This window comes from Scyliorhinus canicula, chromosome 11 (genome assembly GCF_902713615.1).
Source record: "Scyliorhinus canicula chromosome 11, sScyCan1.1, whole genome shotgun sequence".
NCBI lineage: Eukaryota > Metazoa > Chordata > Chondrichthyes > Carcharhiniformes > Scyliorhinidae > Scyliorhinus > Scyliorhinus canicula.
The window spans coordinates 156,232,358-156,253,657 of NC_052156.1; the positions used below are offsets into that span (position 1 = coordinate 156,232,358).

Below are 21,300 nucleotides of genomic sequence, written 5' to 3' on the forward strand. Positions count from 1 at the left end.
CCCATACTTCACTCCCAGCTCCTTCAATCCTGCAAACCGACCCCAAAGAAACAAATATTTTAGTGTCCCAATTCCCTTCTCCTCCATCACCGTAAATTTCCATCCCACTTCCCTGGCGCAAATCTATGGTTCCCCCGAATCATTTCCCCAACCCGAAGTGCTGGCGAACTGTCTCCAAATTCTCAATGAAGCTATTACTACCGGAGTCTCTGTGTATTTACCAGCGTTGCAAATCTTAATTGCGTCTTCTGACAGAAGTTTATTCTCCCATAAGAGACGTTCACGCACTTTATCATCATTTACTCCAAAGACAATTTGATCCTGAATCACTGAGGATTTTAAAGTCGCGAAGTTACACATTTGTGCTTTTAACTTGAGGTCAGTAAGAAAGCTATCAAAGGACTCGCCCATCTTCTGCGTGCGTGTTCTAAATGTATATCGCTCAAAAGTTTCATTCTTTATCAGCATGCAATGCTCATCACATTTTTTTATGACGGCATCAAAGCTTTTCCTAGCATCCTCTTGTTCATATATGAAGGTGTTATCAATCTGAATTACCTGCGGGCCTGCTATCGTTAGCCACAATGCTATCTTTCTTTCATCTGGCTGCACCTGCAATCCTAGAGCTGCTACATACAATGTAAATTGTTGTTTAAATGCGCGGCAATTGCCATCAATATTACCGGCTACAAGCAGTTGCTCTGGAGTTTTTAAACTATCCATCTTCTTCTTGCACCGGTGTTGCATTTTCAGAGATTTTCTTTTCAACGAGATTGCAATGATGTTCCGTGTTTTCCCTGGAGCACCGTTTCACCAAATCTGAAGACTGGGTCCATCAAATCTTCACACTTCGGATCTTTTGTTTTTTGACCACTCCTGGTGCCATGTTATGTTCTTGTACAGAGTCGGCGTACTAAATAACATCTAGTTCGAGACTAGTTACTTTTATTATAGTATAATAAACTGTGGGTGGGAAACTAATGCTATGAAATTGGAACTAATACGAACCCAACTGACCACGATGGTTTCTCCTCAAGACTCCTCCAGACTACAGTGTCATGTGCAACTACTTGCCTGACACCTACTGTTTGGATGCTATACATATTTACACACACTTGTTGATGCATATCACCACAAATTATTTTTTTTCTCATATTCTAATTTATATAACAGCTTTCACACCCCCAACGTGCCCCAAAATCCTTCACAGCTAACCTTTGAAGTGTTGCAATGTATGAAACACAGCAACCAATGCGTGGTTCCCACAAACAGCAATGACAAAATGCTGGTTGAGGGGAAGCTATTGGCCAAGGAACGAGGAATAAATCTTCTTCTCTTATTTGAGATAGTACCTTGGGATCTTTTATATCTACCCAATCGAGCAGACTAGGGTTAAGTTTAACATTTCTTTTTTGCTCATTCATGGCTGACCAACATTTATTGCCCATCCCTAATTGCCCTTGGACTGAGTGGCCTGGCAGTTCCATTTAAGAGTCAACCACATTGCCATGGCCCTAGAATCACATGTAGGCCAGGCCAGGCAACGCAAGGTCTAAAGAGCATTAGTGAACCAGGTGGGTTTATTACAACAATAAAGCTGAAGGCCGCACCTTCTCAATCTTGCCCCTCACCTGAGGTGTGGTGATCTTCACCAGTCAGCTCTCCCCCTCAAAGGGCAAAGCAGTCTGTGGTCATCTGGAACTATGGTGACTTTTCATTACGAGAATTAGCATTGTGGATAGCACAATGGCTTCACAGCTCCAGGGTCCCAGGTTCGATTCCGGCTTGGGTCACTGTCTGTGAGGAGTCTGCACATCCTCCCCGTGTGCGCGTGGGTTTCCTCCGGGTGCTCCGGTTTCCTCCCACAGTCCAAAGATGTGCACATTAGGTAGATTGGCCATGATAAATTGCCCTTAGTGTCCAGAATTGCCCTTAGTGTTGGGTTGGGTTATTGGGATAGGGGGAGGTGTTGACCTTGGGTAGGGTGCTCTTTCCAAGAGCCGGTGCAGACTCGATGGGTCAAATGGCCTCCTTCTGCACTGTAAATTCTATGAAAGTCTATGAAAGATCATCGTTATACTTTTAATTCCAGATTTCACCATCTGCCGTAGCGGGATTCGAACCCAGGTCTCCAGAGCATTACGCTGGGTCTCTAGAGTGTTGGTCCAGTGACAGTACCATTACGCTACTACCTCTCATCCAAGCAGCAGCACATCACAGTACCCTGGAGTATCATCCCGGATCTTGGCGCCCGAGCCTCTGGAATGGACCTTAAATTCTCAAATCTCACTCGAAAGGCAAGGGGGGGGTTACTCACTGAATCACATCTGACTCTACAGGAAAAATGCAAACTCTGAATCATATTTTGAACTGCAGGCTGAAAATAGGCAGAATGAGGGCAGATGTTTAATGTTTGTTTGAAAGTTTGGCACTCGAGCTTTTAGTTGTCTCAACCTGACTGGCAACCTCACTCATTGGCATAAATACCACAAACTGCTGAGCAGATTGTTATGAAACAATGTTTAAAAATGTGCAATGAGAAAGGGTTAATTAATGACCTCATGGTGACAGCACCTTTAGGTAGTAGTGATCATAATCACATTCAGTTTGGGGGATAGAAGAATGGATCTCAGACTATAGTGTTTGAAACTTAAATGAGGGCAATTGTGAAGGTAGAAAGTCAGAGCTGGCTGACGTAAACTGGGTAATTAGGTTAAGGGATAGGTCAGTAGAGAGGCACTCCTGCGGTTCAGTAGTTTTCCCTCACGGTTTTACAAATTGCAAATTGTTGGGGTTCTCATATGGGAGTCCAAACAATATTAGCATTGGTAAACTAACAGGCAGCACGGTAGCATGGTGGTTATCATAAATGCTTCACAGCTCCAGGGTCCCAGGTTCGATTCCCGGCTGGGTCACTGTCTGTGCGGAGTCTGCACGTCCTCCCCGTGTGTGCGTGGGTTTCCTCCGGGTGCTCCGGTTTCCTCCCACAGTCCAAAGATGTGAGGGTTAGGTGGATTGGCCATGCTAAATTGCCCGTAGTGTCCTAAAAAGTAAGTTTAGGGGGGGGGGGTTGTTGGGTTACGGGTATAGGGTGGATACGTGGGTTTGAGTAGGGTGATCATTGCTCGGCACAACATCGAGAGCCGAAGGGCCTGTTCTGTGCTGTACTGTTCTATGTTCTAACAGGAATCAGAGAGTCGACATATATGGACCTTTTTGGGGTCAGCAACATATGACAGGTGATTCGAGTGCCACAGGGATCTGTGCTGGAGCACTAACTATTTACAATTTATGTCAATGTCTTGGATTAAGGGACTGAATGTGTACTTGCTTAATTTGTTGATGGCACAAAGATAGGTAGGATAGTAAGTTTACTGTTTGGGGAACTCATTGCGTGCACATTGGTTGCAGAGGGCATAAGGCGTCTGCAAAAGGATATAGATAGGTTAAGTGAGTGGGCATAAATTTGGCAAATGTGTATTATGTGGGAGAACGTGAACTTGTCCACTTTGGAGAGTAAAAATGCAGCATATTGTTTAAATGGAGAGATTTTGTACAGCCCTGAGGTACAGAGGGATCTGGGTGTCCTGGTACATGAATCAGGAAAAGTTAGTATGCGGGTGCAGATGTAGTTAGGAAGGCAAATGGAATGTTGTCAGGGGGCTGGAGTTGTTTTGCTACAGTTACACAGGGCCAGTGGTGAGAGCCCATCTGGAGTGCTGTTTTGATCTCTTAATTTAAGGAACGATATGAATGCATTGTAAACAGTTCAGAGAAGGTTCACTTGACTGATATCTGGGGTGGTGGGTTATCTTCCAAACGAAGGTTGGACGGGCTGGGCCTGTATCGATTGGAGTTTACAAGATTAGGAGGTGATCTTATTGAAACATACAAGATCCTGAGGGGATTTGACAGGGTGAATGCTGAAAGGCTGTTCCCACTTGTGGGAGAGACCAGCACAAGTGGGCACAATTTAAAAATAAGAGGCTACCCATTTAAAACCATGATTAGAAGGGTTCTTTTCTCTGAGAGGGTCATGAATCTTTGAAACTCTCTTCCTCAGGAAGCGGCGGGAGCGGGCTAAATTAATATTTTTAAGGCAGAGGTAGGTAGATTTTTGACTAACAGGAGAGTCAAAGATTATCAGGGGCAGGCAGAATGTGGAGTTGAGACCACAATCAGATCAGCCACGAACTTATTGAGTGGCAGAGCAGACTCGAGGGGCCGAATGGTCTCGCTCCTGTTCCTAATTTGTACCTTTGTATGTTCTTATGTAAAACTTGCAAGATCATTGCCACAGAGGCAAGTTAACACAGTGTCCAGGTTGAATAATCTTAAAACGACAAACGAATGGACGCAAATATCCCCATCTATCACATAAAGGGTTTTAAATTGAGGTAAAAGCTGTTGCCCGAATTAAATTATGATTTTAGTGAAAATAGAAACGGTGGACGGCACGGTGGCGTAGTGGTTGCCACTGCTGCTTCATGGCGCCGAGGTCTAGCGAAGTTCGATCCCGGCCCCGGGTCGCTGTCCGTGTGGAACAAAGAACAAAGAACAAAGAACAAAGAAAAGTACAGCACAGGAACAGGCCCTTCAGCCCTCCAAGCCCGTGCCGACCATGCTGCCCGTCTAAACTAAAATCTTCTATACTTCCGGGGTCCGTAACCCTCTATTCCCATCCTAGTCATGTATTTGTCAAGATGCCCCTTAAATGTCACTATCGTCCCTGCTTCCACCACCTCCTCCGGCAGCGAGTTCACCCCATGTCTGCGGGGGCTTCACCTCCACAAACCAAAGGTGTGCAGGGTTAGGTGGATTGGCCACGTTAATTTTCTTTTTAATTGAAAAAAAAATGAATTGGGCACTTAAAACATTTTTAAAAATTAAAAGAAAATGGAAAAAGACAATTTTGCTCTTATTCACTTCATCGAATGGTTATAACACAGGAGTTAAATTGACCTGTACAAGAGCAACTCCATGACTACCAACTCTGCCCTTCCCATCCTGTAACCAGGCACGTTTTGCCCCTTCAGGTTCATACCCAATTCCCCTTTTGAAAGCCACAACTGACTCTGATTAAGGCTCTCCAAACAGCCCTACACTGGAGCATCAGAAATTAATTATGAGCTTAGGAACCCAGAGTGGGACTTGAACCCACAATCCTCTGATTCAGAGATCAGAGCACTACCTGCTGAGCCAGAGCTGCGTCGACATTGATGGCAATTATCTCAGATAAGAATTATCGTAATTAAAACCTAATCGTTTCATTGTACAGATAATAATTGCATTTCGCAATGACATAATTTTGTGCTATTATTTCAAAATATCAGGACAGAATTGTGACAGAAAAACAGAAAATGCTGGAAATACTCTGAAGGCAGCAACTGGGAGAGATCAGTCTTGGCTGTGCATTTCCAGCACTTCCTGTTTTTAATTCCAGGTGTCCAGCATCCGCAGCATTGCAGAGCTGCAGAGCTCTAACCGCATGGAAAGGGACCCTTCGGCCCATCAGGTTTATGCCGGCTCCCTCCTGAGCAATCCAGTCAACCCCATTTCCGTTGCTCCACCCCCCTCCCGTAGCTCTGCAGGTTTATTTCCCTCAAATGCCCACCCAATTTCCTTTTTAAAACCATTCATAGTCTCTACTTAATAAAAGCAAATTACGGCAGATGCTGGAATCTGAAACGAAGGAGAAAATGCTGGAAAATCTCAGCAGGACTGGCATCATCTGTCAGGAGAGGAAAGAGCTAACGTTTCGAGTCCGATGACCCTTTGTCAAAGCTGGGCAAAGAGTCATCGGACTCGAAACGTGAGCTCTTTTCTCTCCCTACAGATGCTGCCAGACCTGCTGAGATTTTCCAGCCTTTCGTCATGGTCTCTACTTCCACTCCTCAACACCTCCCCCTCCCTCCCTCCCTTCCCACCCCATCCTCAACCCTCCAACCCCCCTCAATCTCATGGTCAGCGAGTTCCAGGTCACTGCATGAGAACATAGTTCCTCGCCCCCACCTCGCTTGCAGACAGAACTGTGACTGGCTCTTTTAAGTGGTTGGAGGGAGTCCCAGTGAGGGGCGACGAGCTAGAGTGCCTGTCCCTTTAAGGGGGAAGTTCTGCCTGGGATTTCCTCCGCGGCTGGTCTGTTTCAGCGGGACTGACGCTATTGTCATTTCAGTGCCTGCGGTCTATGAGCATCAGTGAACCAGACATAAACGGTGGAACTTTTACACACACACAGAGCGAGAGACAGGAGAGAGAAAAAAAAAACAACAAAGCCGGATTGTTTAGAAAGCCAACCTGCAACGAAGCACAAAAAAAAACCCAGGCGAAGATCTGACTTGATTGAAACAAGTTGAAGTTACAAAGAGTTCACTAATCAAACCAACTCTATCACTGGGATCTGGGGAAGATGAGGCTGTTGTTTGTTGTCTGTTTCCTCGGTAAGTCTGACGCTTTGTGTTTTTTTGTTGTTGTTTGCTGGTAAACGTTCGGGGCCAGGGTCTGCTTTGAGGAATGTCCTTCAGGTCTGAGTGCAGCAGAGTGTAAGATCTTCAGTGTGGGCTGTTACAACTTTGCCTGCGAGGTGGCCGGGGAGTTGTAAGGACGCTCATTCATCTTTCAGGGGCATTTACGATATGTAGCGAACAGAGGAAATTCCTCGTGGCTGGAGGTTCGAGCGAGAGAAGCAGTGGGGGGCTGACTCTGCCTTCCCTGCTGCAAACCATCCCTGAATTAACCATCCATGAATAATAGCTCAGGACCTTGCGAGGCGCCTATTCATGCAATTGCAGTGGGTTACTTGCTGTGAGCATTCAAATGCGTGTTCATTTTCACTGAGTTATCTGGGCTCCCCGCACACTTACCCCAACCCCTCACCATGGTGCAGTGACCCCAGCCCTGGGGGGAGGGTGGGGGGAGGGAAGGGGTTGCCCGGTTGCCAGCAGCCATACCCAGGCCATCGGGTTGCCCGAGGTGGTGTTGAACAGGCAGTCAATATCAAAATCCTGGAACCCCTTGCCTAACAGCACAGTGGGTGTGCCTACACCATGTTGGCTGCAGCGGTTGGAGAAGGCGGCTCGGTTTGCACTGTTGCTTCACAGCTCCAGGGTCCCAGGTTGGATTTCCGGCTTGGGTCACTGTCTGTGCGAAATCTGCACGTTCTCCCCGGTGACTGCGTGGGTTTCCTCCGGGTGCTCCGGTTTCCTCCCACAGCCCAAAGATGTGCAAGTTAGGTGAATTGGCCATGATAAATTGCCGTTCGTGTCCACAAAGATGGTTAGGTGGGGTTACGGGGATAGAGTGGAGGTGTGAGCTTGAATGGGGTGCACTTTCCAAGGGCCGGTGCTGACCCGATGGCCGAATGGCCTCCTTCTGCACTGTAAATTCTACGATTCTATGATTTTATGGAGGCGGCTCACCACCACATTCTCAAGGGCAATTAGGGATGGGCAATGAATGCTGGTGTAGCCAGCCACCTCCCTGGGATGAATAAAAAAAACACCTCCCATAGAATCCCATTCGGCCCATTGAGTCCAAACCGACCCTCCGAAAGGGCACTAAGCCCAGGCCCACTCTCCTTCCCTATCCTCTAACCCCACATGTTGATCATGGCCAGTCCACCTAACCTGTGCATCTTTGGACCCATGCACGATCAATGCTCTGGAAGGACAGACGTGCCTACTCCAAACGCTCTGTCTCTGGGCAGCATTATTTGGTTGCATGATTCACTTTTGTGAACTTCCAGTTTGCCAATTCTGAGCGGGCATATTCCTTGACTTTTTGAGGTGGACCCCCAGCTCCAATTGCCCCACCCGGTCAAACAGCCGGTACCCTCCTCCACTTCCATCTGCGATATGGTTTTCTAATGAGGTTGGGGCTCGTTTCTCAACCAAGCAAAAGGCTGAGAGGTGTCAGAGGTGACATAGAGTTTCCATGTGTGATGGAGACCAAAATTAGGGGCCATGAATATAAGATAGCCATCACTATTAAATTCGGTGGTCAATTCAGGAAAAGCTTTTTGCCCAGAAAGTGGTTTGAATGTGGATCTTGATGTCACATGGAGTAACTGAGACAAATAACATTGATACATTTTTGGGGGAAGCTGGATAGTTACAAGAGCGAGAAAAAGGGCAGCACGGCGGTGCTGTGGTTAGCACCGCTGACTACTGCACTGAGGACCTGGGTTCAATCCCAGCCCCGGGTCACCATCCGTGTGGAGTTTGCACATTCTCCCTGTGTCTGCATGGGTTTCACCCCCACAAGCCAAAGATGTGCAGGTTGGGTGGATTGGCCAAGCTAAATTGCTCCTTAATTAGAAAAAAAAATGGAGTACTCTAAATTTATTTTAAAAAGAGCGAGAAAGAGTTTGTGCGTGCTGTTGTGTGTGTGTGTGTGAGATGCTGATAAATTAAGATCAAGGAGGCTTGTGTGGAGCAGAATCACAGGCAGGGATCAGTTGAGTTAGATAACCTGATTCTGTGCTGTAAATTCAAAAGCACACAAAATGTTCAACCGGCAATGGAAAAATGCACTTAAAAGAAAGAATGCCCTGTGATTTTCCACCTGTATTTCTGACAGCAATGTCCTGAAGATTAACCCTTCATTTCCTGGTGACGGCAGCACATGTGCGTAGCAAGTCACCGTGGCATCGGTTTGAGCCAATAGTTTTGCACAGAAATTGCACTGCCCAATGAAGAAGACTAAGCTGTTTGAACAAAAATAAAACCCTGGTTCGATTTTTGGATCTACCAAGCTCAAAGAGCAGGAAGCACAACATCAGGAGGTCATAGTTCTCCCATCACTGTGGCCCACTCTCTGCTCCCAAGTACTTGGCAATTTCAGGGTCAGATGCCACAACGGTGCAAAGAACAGGGGACAGGCGATGCCCGTGTACGTATCATACACATTGCTCAAAATGCTAAAACTCGGAATAACTTCCCAACAGATGCCTCGTGGAAAAAAATTCCTTTGAACAGCTGAGCTCCATGTGAGATGGAAGTAAGATAGTAAGCCCTGCACCTTTGCTCTTTAATTCTGAAGGTTGTTGCATGGTGAAGGTTGTGATTATCATTTGGAGGAATCCATGATACGCAGCGCAACCAAAAAAAATGAAAATCCTTCCTGTGCGGGGGCTGGTTTAGCTCACTGGGCTAAATCACTGGCTTTTAAAGCAGCCCAGCAGCACGGTTCGATTCCCGTACCAGCCTCCCCGAACAGGCGCCGGAATGTGGCGACTAGGGGCTTTTCACAGTAACTTCATTGAAGCCTACTCGTGACAATAAGCAATTTTCATTTCATTTCATTTTCATTTCATTACCGGAGAGCCAGCAGTGGACTTAAGAGCTGTTGAACTGACTGTGTGATTCCTCCAGTCAGGGCTAGAATTGTACACAGTCCATCAGGATAGATTCCCTCTCCTCCTCATGATCGGTGATGCATTTTGGAGATGGGTCCTGAGTTGCTCCCACCCACCGAAAACGTTTCTCTTTAAAATTAAAAATTAAAAGTGGGCCGTTCAGGTTTATTTTGAAAGCATTCATTGTTTATATCGAGTGCAAGTGAGGATGCAGAATGCGTGACAAGTGAGTTCCTTTATGAAACTCCTTTCTCTGTTGCTCTCGTGAGAGCGTTGAGCAACTCAAAGCAAAATAAGATTGATGCCTTCATCAAAATAACAAAGTGTTTGACATGAATGTGTAATCGGCGGCACGGTAGCACAATGGTTAGCATTGTTGCTTCTCAGCGCCCGGGTCCCAGGTTCGATTCCCGGCTTGGGTCACTGTCTGTGTGGAGGCTGCACGTTCTCCCCGTGTCTGCGTGGGTTTCCTTCGGGCGCTCCGGTTTCCTCCTACAAGTCCCGAAAGATGTGCTGTTAGGTGAATTGGACATTCTGAATTCTCCCTCCGTGTACCTGAACAGGTGCCGGAATGTGGCTACTAGGGGTTTTTCACAGTAACTTCATTGCAGTGTTAATATGTGCCAATAAAGATTATTCTTATTCTTGAACAGGTTTGGCACTAACATCACAAGCCTCTGCAGTGTTACCAAGGCACTGGCAACAATTTAAAACCACTATCTGCTGATGGTGAATTTGGGGAGCCAGGGTCAAGTTGTATCAATGGGTCTAAATACCCTAATATTGAAAAGCTTTTACTATTTAATATTGCTGACCTTCTCCACGGTCTTGAACCACTTCGCTAAAATGGATTCTGACTATTGCAATTTCTGCACTTAGGGGCTATGCATCTAATGATAAGCTGAGAAAGCTAACTCTCATCACAGCCCTCTCTATACCCTGCCTTTAATTCACTCTCAGCATCTGCTGCATGGGGATTGATAGGAAATGTATAGTCATTACACCTTACAGGATTGTGGGCTTTGCCAGCTTTCAAATGGCCGTGAACACTTTGCTAAGAATTTACTGGCTGCAGTTGGGAGTGTCTTCAGTGATCTATAGCTGGAATGTGTCAGAAAGATACCACACTTAAGTCTGCCTACTATCAGCTCAGCTGCAGCCTTTGAACAAAATGTGGGTCATCCCAAGGAATGGTGAGTAATGGTGTGTGAGCAAACAGCTCTATTTGGACTCTCGTGATCTTAAGTTCTATCATCTCTTGCATTCTTTAAAACAAATACTGCTTTCTGCTCAGAATTAGATTGCAAACTGTAACAATGGGACGCAGGCATACCCATTGCCTATAAATCCAAACTAAAGTAACCCGCAGAAGTTTAATTCCTTCAAGATTACGATTTTTGGATTTCATCAATTTGTTGACGATTATATGTCAAGCGGAATCAGTAAGGTGCGATCACATACATTCCTCACGAGTGAGTGCGAGATATTTCTGGCCCACCGTCTGCAGTAATAGCACATTATCACTGGATTGAGATTCTTTGGGGCAGCTACCTTACTGCACACACAGACACCCATCCTAATCTTTCAGACTCAAGGAACCAAATCACCCAGATACCCATATAAAGGAAGGAGGGACTTGCAATTATGGAGTCCCTTTCAAAACTTCAGGGCATCATTAAGTGCTTTACAGCCAATTAATAACTTATTTTCAAAAAAAGTTTATTACAGTTGTGATATTTGAGCACAGCAAGATCCCAGGAACAGCTTTGAGACGAATAACCAGATCACCTAATTATGTTCATATTTTGGTGTCTGTTGAGGGTTGGTCAGGCCACCCCACTCTTGTTCACGTACTGTGTGAGATCTTCAGCATCGACCGGACAGGGCGCATACAGCTTCAGTATCACATCTTATCCAAAGGACAGTACCTCAGAGCATGCAGCACTCCCTCAGTACTGCCCCAAAGTACAAGCCGAGATTATGTGCCCGGGCCTCTGGACCCACAGCTTCCTGACTCAGAAACAAGGACATTGAGCAGCACGGTGGCACAGTGGTTAGCACTGCTGCCTCACAGCGCCAAGGACCCAGGTTTCATCCCAGCTCCAGGTCACTGTCCGCGTGGAGTTTGCACGTTCAACCCTTGCCTGCGTGGGTCTCACCCCCACAATCCAAAGATGTGCAGGGTTCAGCCCTGACCATGCTTCATTTTCAGTGTTTTTGTTGAACACAATGAATTTATCTATATTTGACATGTTTGTGAAATCACAATTATCATTTGACATTTGTGCTTTGTGTAACGCAAACAAAGAACAAAGAAAAGTACAGCACAGGAACAGGCCCTCCAAGCCTGCACCGACCATGCTGCCCGTCTAAACTAAAATTGTCAACACTTCCGGGGTCCGTATCCCTCTATTCCCATCCTATTCATGTATTTGTCAAGATGCCCCTTAAACGTCACTATCGTCCCGGCTTCCACCACCTCCTCTGGCAGCGAGTTCCAGCCACCCACTACCCTCTGTGTAAAAAAACTTGCCCTCGCACCGTAAACGTATGCCCCCTAGTAATTGACCCCTCTACCCTGATAAAAAGTCTCTGACTATCCACCCTGTCTATGCCCCTCATAATTTTGTAGACCTCTATCAGTCGTCCCTCAACCTCCGTCGTTCCAGTGAGAACAAACCAAGTTTAGGGCAATTAAGGGCATCACAGATACTGGGCGCGATTCTCCGCAAAGGCGGAGAGTCGTGAAGGCTGCCACGAAAACGGCCGTGTCTCACGGCAGCCTCCGCGCCCCCTCCCGGGACCCGATTCTGCTCCCCGGTCGGGGCTAGCATCGCGGCCCCGTGAACTACGGCATTGCGGGCTTAACGAATTTCGCTAAGCCCGCGCGCCAAAGTTAGCGACGGCTGGCGCATATGATGACGTCATCCGCGCATATGCGTCAGAACCGCGCATATGCGTCAGAACCGCGCATGCGCGGTCCGTAATGCCCCTCAGCCGCCCCGCGGACTTATCCTGCGGGGCGGCGGAGGGAGAAAGAGTGCGCGGGAACCGGACCCGCTGCCCGCGATCGGTGGGCACCGATCGCGGGCCCATGCCACCCTTGGCACGGCCGTGTGTGGTTGCATGGTTGTGCAGTACGGCACTTTGCCGCCGTTTTCACGAACTTGTATAGCAGGTGTATTAAAATTCGTGAAAACGGCCGTAAAGGCCTTGGAAATCGGCCCATCAGCCAGGGGAGAATCGCTGCTCGCCGTAAAAAAACAGCGAGCAGCGATTCGTGTCGGGGGGTGGGCGTGGGAGGGGGGGGAGAATAGCGGGAGGGCGTCGGACCAGCATCGCCGTAAAAATTTGCGCCGCCCGCTATTCTCCGCCTCGTCGTGAGTGCGGAGAATCGCGCCCACTATTTTTGCTTTGACAAAGAGTCATCCAGACTCGAAACGTTGGCTCCCTTCTCTCTCCACAGATGCTGTCAGACCTGATGAGGTTGTCCAGCATTTTCTGTTTTTGTTTCACATTCCAGCACCTGCAGTAATTTGCTTTTATTAGACCATTACTATTACTGCTTTGACTTTGTGTCTTTCGTTGCTTGAACCTTGGCTCTGTGTCAGAGCTCCCTTGTTTCTACATCTTGTGGGTTCGAGCTGATACATCAATGCTGTGTTGAAGGAAGTGTTGGAGGTGACCCATTGGATACTATTATTACTGCTCCTCTTCCAAATAACGGTGTAAGGTTTTCCACATTGACCAGAGAAGGCAGACAGAGCCTCGGGTTAACGTACCATCCAAAGGACTGCACCTCTGACAGTGCAACCTTAGTGCTGTGCTGGGATGTTAGCCGAGATTTTGTGTTCGGATCTCTGGACTGGGACTTTGGCCTGTAACCTTCTGACTCAGAGTCGGGAGTACGTCCTCGGAGGAGTTGGTACAGGTAATTGATAATTGATCAATCCTTTTTTAAAAATAAATTTGGACTACCCAATTCATTATTTCCAATTAACGGGCAATTTAGCATGGCCAATCCACCTACCCTGCACATCGTTAGGGTTATGGGGACGAAACCCATGCAAACACGGGGAGAATGTGCAAACTGCACAAGGACAGTGACCCAGAGCCGGGACCGAACCTGGGACCTCGGCGCCGTGAGGTAGAAGGGCTAACCCACCGCACTGCCCTTTGCTCGATCCTTTTTGATCGTTCAGCTTTCCTTACCAAATGTCCTGCCCTTTCTGTTCGGGTCACCCGCCTCTTTCTTCAATTAGATGCCACACATAATTAATAGCGATCTCAAAAGAGGGCTCAGTCATTGGTATAAAAGTATGTCACCAAGCAACAACACAAGCCTCGAGCCTGAAGCGTGAGTTACTTCTCACAGAATTGAATAATCCTGCTGCAACTCAAATACCTCAATTTAGACTTTCCTGCCCTTTCGTTTTAATCTCATCTTTTCAGCCTTGGCAATGTCCTACATGTTGGCTTTATTTCAAGTTCTCCCAGTTTGAAAATAAGGTAATCAGAAGAGTACACGATATTCAAGGTGAGGGGTAGAATGACAACACCTCTTGAGGTTTGGACCTTGATAGCCAATGGCTGAAGCTCCATCTATCTTTCTGGATTGTTTGATGTGGCCTGGCCTTGTAACAGATACCAGATATGTTAGTACATCCCAGCTGTGAACTATATTTGCCCCACCTTTTGAAACAATTGTATGCGAGTTTACGGCTTTATTTTTGGTCGATTTTAACAATGCTCCATGCTGCATTGGTATTGTTCTGCTGGATATTTCATTGGCTCGTCCAATGTGAGGCCCTTCAGTCGACACTTTGGTTGAACAAAAGGACCTAAATCCCAGCAGTGTAACATGTGATGTACCTGTGTGTATGGGGGAAATCATGAATTACGCCGGAAGTCATGTGGTAAAAATACCCAACTGAGCGTTCGGAGGTAATCCCACCTCTGTCAGCCCGGAAAGCCATGACCGGCTTTTATGGCGGCTAATTGCCTCAAACTGTGTCTTCCAACTCCACGTGGGAGTCCAAAGATGTGCAGGTTGGGTGGATTGGCCGTGTTAAAATTGCCCCTTTAGTGTCCAGGAATGTGCAGGTTAGTTGGGGTTACAAGGTGAGAGTGGGGGGAGTGGGCCCAGGGTGCTTTTTTCAGAGGATGGGTGCAGACTCGATGGGCCGAATGGCCTCCTGTACTGTAGGGATTCTATGGTTCTATGGACATCACACCTCCCAGAACCGCTGGCCAGTCAGATGCCCTGCAGCTCCCCAGCCCCAGCAGTGACTACTGGGAGCAGTGGCCATTGCTGGGGCTGCAGCAAACCTGGAGCAGGAGTCCAGACTGGAAGGTAAGTGGGGGTGGCCTCACTGCGGCCAGTCAGACAGGCATCAGCGAGGGAGGTGCGCAGGGCACCTGAACAATAGAGAAACGTCCGCAGCCGCCATGCCCGGTTCCCGACCGCTGAGACCACATGTCCCCTGTGTGCTCAGGAACTCAGCCCATCAGGGGCGGAGCACCGGGGGGGGGGGGCCTTCCGATGAAGTGCCGCCGTTCTAACGTTCTAACATGCGGTGTGCGACGCAATGACGCCATTTCGGAGGGAGCGGAGAATAGAAAACCGGAGGCGGCGCCCCCGATTTGGGGGACGGAAGGGATTTTCCGCCCAATCGCTGATTACGATATCGCTGTCGGGCAACAGAGAATCCCGCCCCATGTTCAGTGCGTCAACCAGGGCACTTAGCATCTGGAGCAGGATTTCCCCTCTGAGGACAGGAAATAGCTGTCAGGGCTCTATCCAGTGCCCGAACCCAATCCCTCGGAGGGCAATAGCCGCTCAGTGTGATCTTTCCCAATACAGCCAATGAATGACCAACGGGCAGGTTCAGCGCACAATTATGGGCAGCAGGAACAATCACAAAGTTGGTGCGCCAATCAGAGGCCTTCCACCTTGAAAGTAGCAGCAGGCTGCAATGGAAGGGAAGTAAGGGAGAGGGTGCTTCAACATGGAAATGCCCTGTCTCCAACTTCCTCAAACCCTGCCTCAACCTCCCCGCCACCCTAACCCCAGTGAGAATAAACAGCCCAGTCATCGAATACCCATTATTAAAGACTATTGAAGTGAAGAAAAGGCAAATACACACAAACAGGACTACTTGAACTCTCAGATAATTGCAACATATGAATTGCTAAACACATGCACAGTTTATGTAGAACGCACGCCTTATTCCAAAATATACCTACGATACCTGAACTCTGTAAGTCTTCCTGAGTTCCCCAAACAACATCCAAATCAAATAACCAGCTTACCACATAAGACAGGGATGATACTCAAGTCTGGGAAACGTCTTCTCCTGGTCCAGCAAAGATATTTTTAAAATGCTGGTACGAAGGTTTTCTGCACTGCCTTGGCTCTGAGACTTAGAGGCTTGTTTGATGTAAACGTGACCTCGAGGTGGTTAGCTGGAAAACCAGCTTGGCTACTTCTGAGGCTGATAGGTGTCAACTGCCTGCCTTGCTTCTGATCGTCCGACCAATTATACCTTTGTTCCTCTTTGATTATGCCTTCTGTGTATTTGGCTGCCTGCCCCTCTCAGCTTTTTAAACTATCCATTAACTTATGTATACATCATTGATGTTCACAAATGTCTTCTCATAAGCCATTCACATTTGATTCTTATCTAAATTGCCCTCTAAACTTACTACTAGAGAGAGACACATCTCACTGGAGCCTTTTGAATACTGGCTACTGCTGTCTCGAGGCAGATTTCTACCTGTTGCTGGGCATGTTGCATCCTATAAAGTTTTGTTCACTTTCTTTTAGTGCTGTTGCTAATCAAATTCATGACACACCCTTAGTGCATAGAGCATCAAGGCGTGAGGTGCTGTGGTAACCTCCCTCCTACTGGCTCTGAGTTGTTTGATGGCCACAGGAGGTGTTTGCATAATTTGGCCAAGCAGGTTGATTATCAGCCTGTAAGTCCTTCCAATGTGCCCGATAGCAGATGGTAAAGAGTGGTCAGCCACACTGCAAGAGATAATGGCAAACCACTTTGCCAAGCTCAATCATGGGGCAATCCAATTGAAATTCATGGTTGCCAATGCCCTCTGAGGACATGGTACCTGGAGGAGGAAGAGTGCATATAGCCCCATGTGTGCCAAAACAGCTTCACTACCCCCAAACCACCAGGAAGCGCTTTAGTGCCAATGGGGACACGAGTGGGGACACTGTTGTAACAAATGAATCATAGCAGCCAACTTTCACACAGCAGACTTTTAGCCAGCACTTACAGAACGCCCAGGAAATCAGTTTCACTGATGACAACCGAGCGATAAAGATTGGTCAGGACACCAAGTTGAACTCCCTTACTGATCTTCAGAACAATGCTCTGGGATCCTTTGCAGTAATATGAGAAGGCAAATGCTTCATCTTAAACTTCTAAATTCCCGGGAATCCAACCTGTTTGTTTAATCTCTCCTTGCAGCCTAACCCTTAGAGGCCAGCTATCAATCTGTTGAAGCTACACAGCATTCATTCCAAGGTCACTATTTCCTTCCTGAGGTATGCTCCAGAGTGTTACGTTGCTTGGGCGGATGCACATTCCAACCTGGAGGCGTGTGAAATGGTGCAAGAAGGTGTTGGGCACTCATCCCAACGTCATTGTGCACTCAAACAATATTTGGGATGGCGCAATCAAGTTGGCAATTTGGCCCATTAAGGCGCCAATTGAAAGCAGTTTTACCGCCTGCTTTTATGTTTGGCTGGCGATCCAATTGGCAAGGCGGCCTTTACGTTTCAGCTTCAACGTCGATCCAGGGTGGGATGAAATGTCAGAGCTGAAATAAAATTTGGAAAGTTGACTTGGGCTGAGGTTTGTGTTTGAATGTCCTGCCTGGGTACTCTTTGCATAGTTGTCGCTATCTTTGTTTTCACAGGCCTGTAGTTCCCTGAGGCAGCTCCGCAGTAGCTATTCCCCTGAGGGAGCCCAGTAGCAGCGCCAACCCCGCACCCTCCCTTTTCCCGACACCCGCCCTCCCTGGCAGCGTTCGGCCTTTTTTTCAGCGTACGTTTCACGTCAGCTGCCCATTAACCGGGGCTGGGAATGCATTTTGTGCCCGCTTCCAGGCCCGTCAAGTGTGCGCGCCTGCCAGGCGAAGAATTCAGGCCACGGTGTCCAGGTCCACTCCCAATATTCCAGGTGTGATCTAACCTGGCTGAGGCAGAAAAATGGCGCAAATAACTTTTGTATTTCAATTCTCGAGATATAAAGGCTGCATTCCGTTAGCCTTTATGATTTCTTTCTGTACATTGTTAGACAATCTTGATGATCTATGTACCTGACCCCAAGTTATTTTCGTTCTTCACTGTTTCGAGCTTTTCAGCAATATGAAAGCACTCTGATCTATCCATATCAGGTCAAAAGAGGATCCCTTCACAATTTCACATTTGCCAACGTTGAAATTAATTTACCACAGCTTTGGCAAATTGACCAAATCCATCAATATCTCTTTTGTAGTTTTACACTTTGACCAACACTGTTTATAATCCCATCTATCTTTGTGTCATTGGCAAATTTATTTGAGATTTACTATATCCAATAGCGGAGACATTTGCCACTCCTACCCAGCCCCCAGAAATGTGGGTGGCTCTTGGCTGCCCTCCAAAATGGCCTAGTCAATCAGAGTTCAATCCTCAATCCAAGGCCCGAATTGTAGCCCCCCCCCCCCCCCCCCCCCCCCCCCCCCCCCCCCCCGTCCCCAGCAGGTTCTGGGATGGGGGGAGGACAGTGAAACTGCAGGAACAGGATACCGCCTGCCCAACCTCACAGCATGGGGTTCGATTCCCCCATTTCCAGCTGCGGTGGATTCAGGACCTGCCTCCTTACCCTACCCATGGTGAAGCCCGGGCACCATTTACACTGGGGTGGGCGGGGGGGGGGGGGGCACAGACAGAAAGCCCGCCCTTGCCCCAATTGTGGCCCTTAATGGCCATTTCCCAACCTGCCTCCATGTTTATGCTGGCGACATGAGGACAGTTCGGGGGGGGGGGGGGGGGGGGGGGGGGGGGGGGGGGGGAAGGGGATACCCAGAAATGAAGCAAGGTCGATCATGGAGAGAACCTGTGGGGTGGAGGGAGAGGTGGCTCCACATGGAGCTCCCTCCTGACTGCGGGCACTATCCCCTTAAGACCCAGTGACCTCTGGACCTCCCTCCATCCTGGGCTATCCCCGAAACCCCAATCAACCCTCTCCACCCTCCCCTCCCCCGCAAATCCTTCCCCCCTCTCTCCCGCCCTGGGACCCCTGACACTTACCTGGGCCTCCAGTTCCCAGGACCTAGTCTCATGGAAATCCAATTTGATTGGCTGGTAGCTCTCCAAGGTGGGACCTCCTCCCAAGTGAGGGGCGGAAGTCTAATTAATACTTGTTTGAAAGTAAATCGGCAGCAGCACTGTCAGAGTCAGCGAGGATGTGGGCCGGGCCAACACCATCCGAAAACTTCGGGCCCAGGACTTGATGTCCAAATAATGTGACCAAACCAGTCGAGTATCAACTTGTAAATCCTTGCAAAATAGGCCATTGGGAAAGTTTCCTGGTCAGCCAAGTGATAAAAAAGAAAATTGGAGCCTCTACCATCACTATCCATAGCTTTGGACATCAACATACATGTAAAAGTGGATGTTGCCACAGTAACTCGGACCCCTTGCTGGATGGCTTAGTTGGCTGGAAAGCGGATGTCGATCAGATTGGTGCCAATAGCATGGGGTTCGCTGCGGTGGATACTGGATCTGCCTCCTTACCCTACCCATTGTGGAGTTCCTGGCACTATGGGTCGGACCTGTCTTTGGGCAGACGGCTCAATAACATCAAGGCAGCATTTGACTGAGTATGCCATCAAGGAGCCCTAGGTAAACTGAGTCAATAGGAATGAAGGGGAAATCTCTCTGCTGGTTGGAGTCATACCTGGCACAAAGGAAAATGATTGTGGTGGTTGGAGATCAATCATCTCAGTTCTGGGCCATCACTACAGGAGTTCATCGGTGTCATGTCCTAACCCCAGCCATATTCAGCTGCTTCAGCAGTGGCCTCCCTTCATTATAAGGTCAGAAGTGGGGATGTTCGCAGATGACTGCACAATGTTCAGCACCATTCCCCACTCCTCAGATAAGGAAGCCGTCCATGTCCAAATGCAGCAAGACCTGGACAATATACAGGCTTGGGCTGACAAGTGGCAGGTTACATTCTTGCCACACAAGTGCCCGGCAATGGCCATCTCCTACAAGAGAGGATCTAACCATTACTCCTTGACATTCAATGACATTACCATCACTGAATCTCCCACAATCAACATCCTGGGGGCTGCCATTGATCAGAAACAGAAGTGGACTAGCCATATTAATACTGTGGCTACCAGGGCAGGTCAAAGACTAGGAATTCTATGTTGGGTAACTCATCTCCTGACCCCCCCCCCCCCCCCCCCCCCCCCCCCCCCCCCCCCCCCGCCTGAGATGTCCACCATCTACAAGGCACAAGTCAGGAGTGTAATGGAATGCTCTATATTTGTCTGGATGAGTGTAGTTCCAACAACACTCAAGAAACTCAACACCATCCAGGACAAAGCAGCCCGCTTGATTGCTCCCCCTTCCACAAACATTAAAACTTTCCACCATCGACGAACAGCGGCAGCCTTGTGTACCTTCAACACGATGCATACAGTAACTCACCAAGGTTCCTTCGGCAGCACCTTCCAAACCCTGGCCACTGCTATCTAGAAGCACAAGAGCAGCAGATACCTGGGAACCCCACCACCTGGAGGTTCCCCTCCAAGTCACTCACCACCCTGACTTGGAAATATATTGGGCGAAATTCTCCGACCCCCACGACGGGTGGGAGAATAGCGGGAGGGCCTTCCCGACATTTTTGCCGCCCTCCCGCTATTCTCCCCCGCCCCCGCCGAAGTCCCGACCCGAATCGCTGCCGCCGTTTTTTTACAGCCGGCAGCGATTCTCAGCTGTTAGATGGGCCGAAGTCCCAGCCCTTTCCGCCGTTTTTACGAACGGCAAACACACCTGGTCTTGCCGTTCGTAAAAACGGCGTCACAAACTCGCTTTTTATAACCATGGCACCGATTGGCATGGCAGTACCACGGCCGTGCCAAGGGTGCCATGGGCCCGCGATCGGTGGGCACCGATCGCGGGCAGCAGGCCCGATGCCCGCGCACTACTTGTCCTTCCGCCGCCCCGCAGTATCCATTCGCGGGGCGGCTGAGGGGCAACCCGGCCCGCGCATGCGCGGGTTTCACGCAAAAACGCGATGACGTCACCCGCGCATGCGCGGGTTGGAGTCTTCCAAACTGCGCATGCGCGGCTGACGTCATATGACGCGTCAGCCGGCGCTAACTCCAGCAAGCGGGCTTAACGATTTTCGTTAAGCCCGTCTTGCCGGAGCCTACGGCGTCGGGCTGCTAGCCCCGACCGGGGACCAGAATCGGTCCCCGGTCGGGAAGGGGCGCGCTGCCGTAAAACCCGCCCGGGTTTTACGGCAGCTTTACGATTTCTCCCGTTTTGGGAGAATCTCGCCCACTGTCGTTCCTTCACTGTTAGTGGGGCAGCATCCTGAAACTCCCACTCTATTAGCACATTGGGTGTGCCTACACCTCAAGGACTGCAACGGTTCAAGAAGGTAAACTCACCACCACCACTTTCTAAAGGGCAACTAGGGTTGGGCAATAAATGCTGAACCAATCAGCGACGCCCATATCCCGTAAATTATTTTTTAAAAAATTTTTTAAACTCCTCCTGCTCTTTTAAGATGACTACCAGTTGCCAATTTCTGATAGGTTTTTACTTCATCATCAAAATTAAATATATAAACATATACTCCTACAAGTAATGCATTCCCAATCAGCCCTTATTCTTCAGATACCACATGTTCTTAATATCC

General features: G+C 48.5%; 1 protein-coding gene across 1 annotated transcript in view; it reads left to right on the plus strand.

Moving 5' to 3' along the window:
* Window positions 1-6,039: 6,039 nt before the first annotated feature.
* podxl (podocalyxin-like) overlaps window positions 6,040-21,300 on the plus strand; it is a 143,400-nt gene continuing 128,139 nt past the window's right edge. Inside the window, exon 1 of the mRNA XM_038811815.1 lies at window positions 6,040-6,440. Within this exon, the coding sequence (XP_038667743.1) occupies window positions 6,410-6,440 (31 nt within the window). The 5' untranslated portion in view covers window positions 6,040-6,409. The remainder of the gene's footprint in view (window positions 6,441-21,300) is intronic.